This window comes from Carassius gibelio, chromosome A12 (assembly GCF_023724105.1).
Source record: "Carassius gibelio isolate Cgi1373 ecotype wild population from Czech Republic chromosome A12, carGib1.2-hapl.c, whole genome shotgun sequence".
Classification (NCBI taxonomy): Eukaryota; Metazoa; Chordata; class Actinopteri; order Cypriniformes; family Cyprinidae; genus Carassius; species Carassius gibelio.
In genome coordinates this window covers 12,883,553-12,895,749 of record NC_068382.1, presented here as the reverse complement: position 1 = coordinate 12,895,749, position 12,197 = coordinate 12,883,553, and the positions used below count along the sequence as shown (strand labels likewise).

General features: G+C 36.7%; 1 protein-coding gene and 1 non-coding gene across 4 annotated transcripts; one reads left to right on the top strand and one right to left on the bottom strand.

The window, feature by feature from the left end:
* On the bottom strand, positions 1–6,906 carry LOC128025188 (ran GTPase-activating protein 1). 3 transcript variants are annotated; one of them, XM_052611260.1, is made up of 16 exons: positions 6,799–6,906; positions 6,204–6,333; positions 5,977–6,104; positions 5,841–5,900; positions 5,401–5,580; positions 5,104–5,238; positions 4,702–4,860; positions 4,492–4,605; positions 4,300–4,399; positions 3,074–3,158; positions 2,814–2,955; positions 2,574–2,678; positions 2,374–2,476; positions 1,983–2,071; positions 1,765–1,889; positions 1–781 (listed from the first exon to the last, which is right to left on the bottom strand). In XM_052611260.1, exons 2-16 carry the CDS (start codon positions 6,313–6,315, stop codon positions 703–705), a joined length of 1,716 nt encoding a protein of 571 aa, XP_052467220.1. In that variant the 5' UTR covers positions 6,316–6,333; positions 6,799–6,906; the 3' UTR covers positions 1–702. The 3 variants fall into 3 exon arrangements, with proteins under 3 accessions (XP_052467220.1, XP_052467222.1, XP_052467221.1); XM_052611262.1 differs by having other exon boundaries at positions 2,574–2,675; XM_052611261.1 differs by having other exon boundaries at positions 6,204–6,349; positions 6,799–6,889.
* Positions 6,907–7,238: 332 nt separating this feature from the next.
* trnar-ccu (transfer RNA arginine (anticodon CCU)) lies at positions 7,239–7,311 on the top strand. The gene has a single exon. It is a non-coding gene; the product is annotated as a tRNA-Arg (tRNA).
* Positions 7,312–12,197: the final 4,886 nt, after the last annotated feature.

Below are 12,197 nucleotides of genomic sequence, written 5' to 3'. Positions count from 1 at the left end.
TTCTCCCAAGAAAAAAAAAACTTTAATATCAACAAAATGGAATGTTGCAAACATAATATTCAGTGCTTACCAGTTGTAGTATTAAATATACTAAGGTCCAAACATTTGTACCACTTCACTGTCACTGCCTTCATCATTTAAATCCAAAGATTATTTGTTGTTTATTCTACTTGATTGTGGTTTGAATTCCACCACCAATCTTTTCACAATATGGCACATCTAATCAAAGGCATGAGAGAGTGAACATGCTTGAGGCTCCATGTCAATGTGACAGTTTAACTAACAACTGTTCAGAAACATCAGTTATGACATTACAATCATGTAAGGTTTAAGCGATAATTAAGCCCTAATTATCATCCAGTGCCTTTTTCCTATTATCCCTTTTCCCGTATAAAAATAGAAGCAATATTTCTAAAAAACAAAAGGAGAGAGATGAAAGAACACAACACTCTTATTCAAATCTAACGGTCTATAGATCATCTATGAGGAAATTCATTTTGGGTTAGTTGTCATGAGGCACTAGTCATTACTGTACTTTGCAATTGTCTGAAATCTGCATGCCGAAAAGGATCCAGAATTGACTGAACTCAGATAAACTAGATCAATAATTTAGAGAGTTTCATGTACCCTGTCAACTGCGTGTTTTTTTTTTTTTTGACCCGTATTAAGTAATTTCAGTGGCTCTGTAATGAGGGTTAAGAATCAAGCAGTGGTCGTTTTCATCAGTGTGGTCTTGAGAGCATCTCTGGCACTGCAGCAGGATTCTAAGACTTTGCCATTTCTGGAAAACAAACAAATAAAATGTGCTTAATATTGTTATAGTACAAAGAAAATACTGTAACTGGCATGGTAACCTTTTCGAAAGGTACTGATATGAACACTTTAGATATTAAAGTGACAGTTCACCCAAAAATGAAAATAAAAAATGAACATTTTTTATTTTCATTTTTGGGTGAACTGTCACTTTAATATCTAAAGTGACAGTTGCTTACTCCCAGGGCATCCAAGATGTAGATGACTTTCTTTCTTTAGTAGAAAACAGACTGAGATTTTTAACTCAAACCGTGGGAGTCTGTCAGTAATATAATGGAACTGGATGGGAATCACTGCTTTGAGAGTCATAATACATACACAAAACCAAATTAAACTCTTGACGATACATTGATGTGTATCTCTGATTTCCATTGCAATGTCCGAACTGTCCTTCAGTTCAGACATTGCGGTGAAAATCAGAGGTAAAAAAAACTATATAAATACTGTTCAGTTTCTTGCACAGTTGTCTTTACACATCAATGTATCGTCATGAGCCATAGAGTTTAATTTGGTTTTGTTTGCGTATGTTTTATGACTCTCAAAGCCGTGATTCCCATCTACTTCCATTATATGACTGACAGACTGCACTGGTTCGAGTTCAAAATCTCAGTTTGGTTTCTATTGAAAAAACAAAGTCACCTGCATCTTGGATGCCCTGGGGGTAAGCAGATAAACAAGGAAAAAACATGTTTACAGCCTGGTGCAAAACATGATTTTAGTCTATATAGCTAATTTGCCCTTCATGACAACTGTGAAAGGGGAGAATTCTTTTTATAACTCATTTGTTTAAATAATATTAAGACTTAAAGTTCTGCATAATTAAGGGCGTGGCCACTTGAGTGACAGGTGGTTTGCCGCTGCTGACAGTGCCTTCGCACTAAGTGGGCGTGGCTTCAGCAACTAGCTCCTGCCTTTTTGCCCATTTTCGATATATTTTAAACACAAACTAACCGTGACAGAAATGTTTCCAGAACATCAGCCTGATCTGCTGGGAAGAACTCCAGCGCAGCTGCATGCTCCAAAGCGAGCAAGTGTCCAGGCAGTACGGTCACCCTCTTTATCTTCTTATCTTCACTCTGGAAAAGCAAGCAGCAGCAAAAAATGTACATCACTGAAATGAAATGGGGGGGGGGGGGATGCAAGACTGATCATCACATCAAGTATAGTACCTTTAAAAGTCCCAGTTTCACCATCAGTGAGGAGATAAGACCGTAAGATTGAGAGTAGGAGTCGGAAAAGGCTTTCCTCAGTAGAGCATCTGTGCAAGAAGGTGAACAGCTGATTTTAATAGCAATGACATATCCAGTGGTTAAAAGGACTTGCGCTCATGACATGTCATTACAAACCTGCATGACTTTCTTTGGTCTGTCGAACATATGAGAAATGTCTCAGGGTTTTTTTTTTCTTTGTTACCAACATTCTTCAAAATATCCCCTTTTGTGTTCCACAGAAGAAAAGAAAGTCATACAGGTTTGGAACAACATGAGGGCAAGTAAAAAAAAAAAAAAAAAAGAACTGTCCCTTTAAATGTTTATTTAAATGCTAGTAAGTTGCTCATACCAGTGCTCTCAAAAACAGCTTGCTTTACTTCTGGTTCATCTTTGTATACTGATGAAATCTTGAGAAAAACGTCTGACACCTTACTAGCATCGGAGACGTCAACCTACAAAAAAAAAAAAAAAGAGGAAACGATTTCAGGGCTTTTAGAACAAACTAAACCATCCTAATGTACAACTGGTCTTTATGAATCAAAACTGTACCTGTTTCTCAAAGAGCTGGATCCTTTTGGCTCCAAGCGAGATCAGTTTCTCGGCTGACGGGGAGATGAGGAAAGACGAGAGCTCAGAGCTGCAGTGAGGCTCCTCCTGTGGCGAGAGGACAATGCAGGTAAACTCAAAATAGTTTTTCTGATGATTAAAAATCAGTGGTCTGCTGAAGTAAAACAGAAAAGCAGCTGATGGCACACATCAGGTTTAGGAGTCTATCTTTGCTAGCATCACCTTGTCTTCAATTACATCTTTTGTTCCATTGACACCATTTTCCTCTGCATCCTTTTCGTCTTCCCTCTCTTCCTCATCGTCCTTCTCCTCCTCCTCCTCCTCCTCATCATAGTCTTCTTCTTCAGGCTCTCCTTCATCATCACTGCATTAAGCAAATATTTTATTAGTCTAAATGTAAAATAATTTCAAATACAGAAAAACATGCATTTGCCTTCAATTTATTTATACGAAAAACAACCAACAAAAACCCAGATAAATACCTGAGTGAGCCTAGTAGATCTTCCATGTTCATGCCCTCCATCATGTCCCTGAGAGCCTCACAGCCGTCCTCTCCAAAGCAATTTCCTAAAAAAGCAACCACAAAAGATCAAATTCCCACAGAATAACAGAAGTTTGATCCCAAACTGAATTAAACAGAACAGAGAAACTATTTAAACTATGAAAGATCAAGTTGTTAATGGAGCTTTCATACTTGCAGTTTAAATGAGCACAGTTTGCTTGAAAATCTGGTAATGTAAAAACTGCCACGCAGAACCAGAAGTACAGAGCCCAAGTCTACTTGTAGGAGGAGGTCTTAAGTTTAATGGCAATGGAACTGTGATGCAATTTGAGTAAACGTAAAAGTAGGTCTCACTTGTTTAAAAAGTAACATACTCATGCAAATTAGTTTGTAAGCATTTTTGATTAATGAAGTGTGTAGATAATGTGTGCAGCATATTAATCACAAAAACAATCATGATTCATTTAATATATCAAAGCTACCAATTTTTGTTAAAAGGTTTGAAAACAAGCATCTTGTCATAATTACAACAGACATAAAATCTTATCTAGGGAGTCTTTAAATATTGTGACGGACAACAGGGGGACTTTGAGTCAAAAAGGTTGGGGAAAAAAGAAAGAAAAAAAATGTATCACTAGCCGAATGCATTTATGATTCCTGATCTTTCAGTATAATCTTGATCATTTTTGCAGCATATTTCAGTACAGTATAGTAAAGTTTATTATAAAGGAAACTTTTGTTAAAGACGGCACCAACAGTGGATTAGAGAGGGGTTAGAAAGAGGGAGGAAAATTAATGTTACTGTCTAAATCATATACATACAATAGAGTTCAAATGTTTTTTTAAATAAGTATGTTATGCTCACCAAGGCTGCATTTATTTGATTAACAATTACACAATAAAATCTGTCATATTGTGAAACATTATTACAATTTAATATAATGATTTTCTATTTTAATATACTTTATATCTGTGATTTAAAGCTGATTTTTCATCATCATTACCCCAGTTACATTATCCTTCAGAAACCACTCTAATATGATGATTTATTATCAATGTTGGAATCTTATTATGGAATGCTTAATATTTTTTGGAGCCTGTGATACTTTTAATTCTTTGATTTATAACATTTTTAAAAGAACATTACAAATCGTACTGATCCCAAACGTTTGAATGACAGTGTGCGTGTGTATAACTTTTTTTTACCATTGAGGTCCAGTTTCTCCAGATCATCTTTCCCCAGAACAGCCTTCGCAACTACTACAGCTGCAGCCTCGCAAATCTCTCCAAATGACAAATTCAGCTCCTTAACGAAACAAATATTTCAGAATGCTCACAATATCTACAGAAACTGAATGGAAGTGTTTGATTCAATGTTGGTATCATGCATCAACTCACCCTGAGGAATGGCAGTCCCTCTCTAAGGGCCCCTGCTATAGCAATAGCACCTTCTGAGCGTACCAAACAGTCCCCAAAATTGACGACCTTAAGACACTGGAGGTGCCTGATAGCCTAAACATAGAAAAAATCACACACACAGCCATTATTAAACATCTCTTCTAACCATGTAAACTATTTTGTGACCTGACACAGAGCTGCTCAGAATACCTCTGCCATGGCTGTTGATCCTCTCTTAGTAAACGTGTTGTCGTTGAGGTTGAGGACCTGAAGGTTTGGGTTGTGCTTTATGGCAGTGGCTAGAGCAGTGATACCGGGATGGTTAATTCCATTCTGTGGCATATGGACCTCCTCAAGACTGCCTAATAACTGTTTTGTTTTTTTAAGAAAAAGCACATCTTAGAATCTTTGATGACAATGGAGTTTGTAATATTTTTTAAGATTTATTGAAAGAAATCACCAAGATTAAAGTAAAAAAAGTCTTTTTTTTTATATCTCTACTGTCACTTTTGATCAATATAATGCATTTGTGCTAAATAAAAAAAGGTGGTGACCCCAATCTTTTTGAACAATAATGTACATATATTTCTATAAAACATTACACCTTATTACCTTAAATGCTTTGGCAAGTGCAGTGGCACCATCATTCTCCAGCCGATTACGTCCAGCTATAAAAACTTTTAACCTCAGGGGGGAGCCAGCTGCACTAGACCGCTTATGGCATTCAGTCAATGCAGAAGCGAGGACCTTTAAAAAAAATTAAAAAATAAAATGGTATACTCCATCTGTTCCATGAGCCCTAAAACACTTCACATGTTTAAAACAGTTTCAAAGCTTTCAAACACATCTAACTGACATCATAGCCACTCTTAAACTGGTTACATCAGGTTGATCTCAGCCTAAACTTACCATTCCCCCTCCAATGCCCATGCCACAATTATTAAGCCTAAGCTCACGTAAGGTGTAGCACGCAGAGCTCTTCAGGAGGCTTTCGATTCCCTTTACACCGTCAGGGCCGAAGGCATTGTCGCTCAAGTCCAGATGAGTTAGTCTGGCCCCTGATGTCATCAAAGCATTGCCCAATGATATCTAAAAAAATGTGAATAAAATGTTTGAAATAAAACAAGATTTTTTTACTCACAAAAAATACATTTAAAGGGATAGTTCACCCAAAAATGTATGAAAGGTATACTGTTCATGTCCAGAAATTTAATTAAAACATCATCAAAGTAGTCCATGTGACATCACAGGGTCAGTTAGAATTTGTTGAAGCATCGAAAATACAGTTTGGTCCATAAATAACAAAAATGATGACTTTATTCAGCATTGTCTTCTCTCTATTGTCTTACCAGAGCAGGAGGGATTTCTGAGCGAAGGCGACCTGTGAACATGTCACTCCAATGGCATTGCTTAGCAAAAAAAAAAAAGCTAAGATTAAAAACAAAGTAAAAGAGTGAACAATTTCCAGGGGCAATTTAAAAGTACCTCCAATTCCCTTTTCGCTTCAAGGGACTTTGCAATAGCCTGTGCTGCTTCAACCCCCAATGTGTTTCCCTCCAATCTGAGAGACTGCAGCCCCTGGCACTGTGAGATCTCCTGCACCATCTCTTTCACTGCAACATCACAGACCAGAAGGGGAAGTTAAGAGTGTTGTGGTTGAAGCATTGACACATGAAAAATTTTTATATTTGCTAGCAGATAGTTTTACTCACCTGACTCAGCATTGTCCAACTTCAGCCCTTGTCCCTTATAACTTAACTCCACTTCTCCAACATGGGTCTTGGCCAGCGCCTCTGTAATCTGAGCGATATCTCCAGAGGCCATTGCTTTTCCCTTTGCTTTCTGTAAGTTAATAATACTTTAACAAATATTACACATTAAGCACATTAAACCAGATCTCGCACGTATTTGAATTTACTCATACAGATAACTGCATCCCACGCTATTATAGATCAGGGTACCATCCTAACTTTTTAATTTATTATTAACAGGACTGTTGCATTAGATCAGCATGCTAGCCTGTCACCTTACATGGAAATAAAAGATTGACGATGAAAAGAGCTCGATTTATAACGGGCTGTTGCACCTTGCAGCTCGATACACCCAAAATAGATGTTGCTGACTTTACGTTAACTCCCACAGTTAGCATGCTAATATCGCTGCATCATTGCTACACACCGCTCAGGCTAGTTCGGAGAATTAGCTACCAAACTTTACTCTCATCCAGTACTTTAAACTAGTCCTTCAATCGCACCAATATAAGTGAAATCTAAAGATCTTATTGAACTTTAAACCTACGAATATTACCTTCCACCTCGGCGCAGATATTAACAGAAGTCAGCAGATAACTATCCTTACTAGAGGAAACCCATCACAACAGGAGGCACGTGAGGCGGCAGTTCTTTGAAAGTGCCGGTGTCGCATTCTTTCATAATAAAAGCACCATTCGTCCTGTTATGACTTTCGACTGTTATAACTACTCGTACTGAATATACCATTTTTATGTGATAAAAAGATGATTTTTTACAACTGTTGAAATAGTGAATTGGAACACAGTTAATACGTAAAGGTGTATCTGAATAGCAAGTTATAATGATCAATTAACGTTACATACACTAGATAATTTTTAGATGGGATGAATTAAATTCAGATATTTAACTTAAAAGTAATATATTAAAATTAAATATGTAACATATTTATTTGTATTACCTCTTTCTAAACCACGAGTTACTTCGCCGGTGACGCCAGCCCCAGTGGCCTAATGGATAAGGCACTGGCCTCCTAAGCCAGGGATTGTGGGTTCGAGTCCCATCTGGGGTGGATACTTTTAAAACGCTTCTAGCGATCTATTAAAAGCTAAATGTGTGCCTATAAATATAATAATGCTGTGCGAACTAGCCTTTTAGACTGAATCATGTGGAAATTATCTAGCTATTCAGTCATTACCGGCTATAGCGGCCACTGAATAACTAGCTTCTAGTGCAGTGGTTCCCAACCTTTTTCAACTCGCGGCCCACACAACCAAACACATATGTTTGCGCGGCCACTTCAAAAAAATTAACTGACCCCGCTATTGTTGGTTTAATAACTTAGTACTCAGAAGCTAGATTTTAAACTATATTTATTGAATAAACTAGGGTTGTGCGATATGGACAAAAAAAAAAAAAAAAAAAAACTATCGCAATTTTTTTGATCAATTTTGCAATTGTGCTTTTACAGTCATAAATGCATTCAGGATTAATTTGAAACATATTTCCAAAAGAAAACCAATCAGAGCTTTATCAAAAAGTTGTAACATCTCTTGAACAGACATAAGTCAAAATTATCACTATAGTGAAGATGTAAAAAAATGTATAGACTTGTGGCAAAAAAAAAAAAAAAAAAATCCTGTATACTGGTACTTTTTTTTCTTTTTTGCCATGCATTGTTCATAGAGCTCATTAATTGTAGCGTTGCCTCAGGTGTTTGCAGTGTGTATACAGTATGTGTATGCGGTCAGCAGTGAGAGCGCATAAATATAACGCGAAAGCACATTAAAATAATACACGAGTGCGAATCTCTCTGTTCGCAGCAGATTTTCTTTGCTCAGTCACAAAACCGGTCGTGCTTGCTCAGATACACGCTGCTTTGCGAGGAGAGAATGTGCACACTTAAAACGTGTCTCCTCTCACTTAAACTGCATCCTGTTCACTAACAAATTCACTCTATGCTCATGTGTTAGACATGAATTATTTTCGCACGTTTTTATTTCTAGCCTTTTACCGCAGTGAGAACGCTCTGATCCGTCAACATTGGCTCAGAAAAAAGGCGCATCACAGACCGTGTGTGAACCTGGAGTTAGGCATATGCGCACGCTCAAATCGTGATTTTAGGACGTTTTCTTTTAATCGCACAGCCCTAGAATGGACTGGAAATGAACAGAAAATAATTGGCGGCCCACCTGCAATACGCCTATATTTGACAAAGTTTGCTTCTAAACAACGAATATATCAGTGAGTCAGATCGAGAAATTAGGAATCGAATTGCACTGGGTTTTCTTTTTGGGCGTCCTAACGGCGGCCTTCGTGAAGGTTCAGAGTTTTTTATCTTTTAATATGTCGTCTTTTATGCCTTTTTGCATGTTTGCATAACGTTAGAAGAATAACGTGTAAAATAAATTGAATAATACGGATCGGAGATATAACAAACCCGTACCGGTTGTCAGATTTGGGAATTGGTTTCCAAACGAGGCGCCATGAGATATACATATAGAATAAAACATATAGCTTAATCAAACATGTTTGCATATGAAACCCCTAACACTTAGTGATGTGTGCTCTCTGTTGTCAGAAGGTCAGAGAGCCACGGGGATGCTGTTCAGAGGTCTGTGGTGCTGAAAGAGGATGCAACGGAAGAGGAGGGAGATGAATTTGGTTATTTCAGTGACAGTTTATCTATTTCTGGATTGGGAGTCCTGGAAGTGCAGGCTGGTTATGAACAGTCCCAGGAGAACAATGAGATGAAATACTTTTTGGCCGGATACCTTGAATGATACCTTACATCCTCGTAAGTTGAATATATTGAGTAACCCTTGTGAAAATGGAAAAAACTTAAGAATATGCTTAAAAATATTGCTAAGTGAACACGGCAAAGTGTCATTTCTGTATCTTTACATACTGCATACTGTTTAATGCTGCTGGCATAAATTCATTCACAAAGATTTTTTTAATGCTGTAAAATTAGGGTGTGTATGTTCTAATATTAGGTTAATATTAGGGGCTGAGGTGGGTTAGGGTAATTTAGTCTGGCTTTTATAAGTGTACTTTTTAAAGCATGACAAAAGATTATTGAAACACAGGATTTAAATTGTACCCAAAGGAAACTTTTAATTTGGCATCATAATAAAGTGCACTTTTAATTTTTTTAAGAAACACCTATTTTTAAAAAATATATTCTTTAAAGATATATACTTTTAATTTATACTTTAAGTATTCTACACAATTTTGCAAATTTAAAAAAAAAGTGCAAAATTAAACAAACTTATTTTTCTCAAGGTAAAATAAGTCTGAGTGTATTAGTATACTAAAATACTTTGCCTTGGATAATAATAACCAAAGTAAACAACATTTCAGTTCATTAACAGCCCGATAACTTTTTATTCACAGACAGATGATAAACCATTATTAAAATATGTATCCTCAGATGATAAAGGATAATGTTAAGAAACCTCTCAAACTCTTTATGAGGTAAGTGACATTTATTATCTAAATTGATTCCACTATTCCAAAATTAAAATAATAATTTCAGGTATGATAAAATACACCTACTTGCAGTGTATGTACAGACTCCAGAAAAAACATTACTCATATTAAACATACAATAGCCTACATATACATCACTGTAGTATGTATTCATGTTTTTAGAGGTTTTAAAGACTTTCCTAAATCTTAGAATTGTTATTCCTTAAACACATATATTACTAAACTACGACTAGATGTATCTTTATTAAACTTCCATTCTTTAAAATAGTGAGCAAGACTCATGGACAAGAACACAAGACTGATCCTTTGTGGCATCATGTGGGTCTTCTAGTGGCTCAGATGGATGGACTGCATGCCGTGGCAGCACACTGGGCCAAAAGTAGTCAGGAAAATGGAATTGTGCATGGTTTTTTTAGTACTGTACTTCTCATTCTGCGAGTTCGATAACACTCATATAGACAATTGCAAAGGCCTAGGTTTCTCAAGTTAATTTTTATATTTTTATTTGTTCATTGATAGTGTTGACTTATATCTTTGTGGATCAATGTATCTTCTTTTGTGTTCCACAGAATAAAGAAATGGGGTAACACTTCAGTATATAAATTCTCTCTATTAACTAGTTGCTTATTAGCATGCCTATTATTAACATATTGGCCGTTTATTAATACTTATAAAGTACATACCTGTATTCAGCAGGACCATATTCTACATTCCTAATCCTACCTAATACCCAAACTTAACAATTACCTTATTAATAAGCAGAAAATTAGAAGTTAGTTGAGGCAAAATAGTTTTTTAATATTGAGAACTGGACCTTAAAATAAAGTGCGACCAGAAATTTTGAATGAGGACGAGTAAAAGATAACAGTAATGTTATTTTTTTGGGTGAACTGACCTCACAGCAATATGTAATAATACAGCTATACAGTGGGTATATAAAATAATGATCCCCCTTTAAAATAATAACATTTTGTTGCTTTGCAGCTTGCCAGAAAAGGGACAAACTGTTTTATCCAGCTGTATTTACTCAGTGCAACTTATGACATCCAAGTGAAAGATATAACACCAACACACCAGAAAAAAATAAAAAACAGAATCACTGAGTTGAAAAAATGATCAGCCTGTATACTGTGTCAGTATTTGGTTTAACCACCTTTTGCTTTAATTACAGCCTTTAGTCTGTTGGGAAATGCCTCTACTAACTTTGCACATCTAGACTGCATTGATGCTGAGCATTTGTGTACTCCAATCTTCAAGTCATTCCACTGATTTTTTATGGGGTTTAAGTCTGGGCTCTGACTAGGCCATGTAAGGATGTTCACCTTTTTCTCCTTTAACCACTGTGTGGTCAGTTTTGTCATTGGAAGGTAAACTTTCTTCCCATTGACAACTAGCTAGAAGAGGGCATCAGATTTCCCTCAAGAATTTGATGGTATTTTGCCCCATCTATTTTTCCGTCTATCCTGACAAGTGCTCCAGTCCCTTCTGCAAAGAAACACCCCAATAACAGGATATCACCACCTCCATGCTTTTACTGCAGGAATGCTGATATTTGGATGGTGAGATGTATTGGATTTTCGCCAGACATATCGTTTGGTGCTGAGGAAAAATTGTTCCTCATCTGCCTCAGAATCATCAAGGTGTGTTTTGGCAAAGCTCAGTCGTGACTGCACGTGGCCTTTCTTGAGGAGGTTTTTTTTCTAGCAAACCTTCCATACAAGCCACATTTGTGGAGAATTTGTGTTATTGTCACATAATGACCACTGTTTGTCGTAAATTCCTGCAGCTGCAGTTGCTGTAGGCCTCTTGGAAGCCTCTCTGACCAGTTTCCTCTTGTTCTTTCATGCAGTTTGGAGCAACGTCCTGATCTTTGTTCTACCAAATACCTTCCACTTCTTAATAATAGACTTCACTGTGCTTCTAGGCATTGATAAATCTTTTAATATATATATATTTTTTAATCCATTTCCTGACTTGTGCCTGTCCACAACTTTATTCCAAAAATTGTTTGACATTGCCTTGCCACCCAATCTTATAGGATGCACCGAGTAAATACAGCTGGATAAAACAGAAAAATGTGTCCGTCATCATTTCAGGCTGGAAAGCAGCAAAATGTGATTATTTTAAAGGGGGGTGAAATTATTCAAAACTTTTTCTTCAAACTAATCTGCCCTCTTGATTAGTAGCACTCTGTCATATTAGATTACAGATATTACCCATATTCAAAGAAGCACCCTTGTGAATCCATCTGCTGTTATGATAAGGTAGAAATAAGACGTTTTGGTCTAAATGTTATTATTACATAAAACCCAGTAAAGATACAGTGCGATTCTAATGGAGCTTGCAAAAATGTATTACAGTTTATCACATGGCCCAGATGTTTTTGGCTGAAAGTGTGAATGGATCCACTACTCAGAATGTTGGGTCTTCCACTTTTCTCTTGGAGCTGTTTCAATCTGACAGCTC

Excerpts from the sequence above, each read along its gene's own strand:
- LOC128025188 (XM_052611260.1), bottom strand. The coding sequence starts at position 6,315 with ATGGCCTCTGGAGATATCGCTCAGATTACAGAGGCGCTGGCCAAGACC. Across the intron at positions 5,901-5,976 it reads AAGCGAAAAGGGAATTGGAG|CAATGCCATTGGAGTGACAT; the intron begins GTACTTTTAAAT and ends TTTTTTGCTAAG. Across the intron at positions 4,400-4,491 it reads AGGGACTGCCATTCCTCAGG|GAGCTGAATTTGTCATTTGG; the intron begins GTGAGTTGATGC and ends TGTTTCGTTAAG.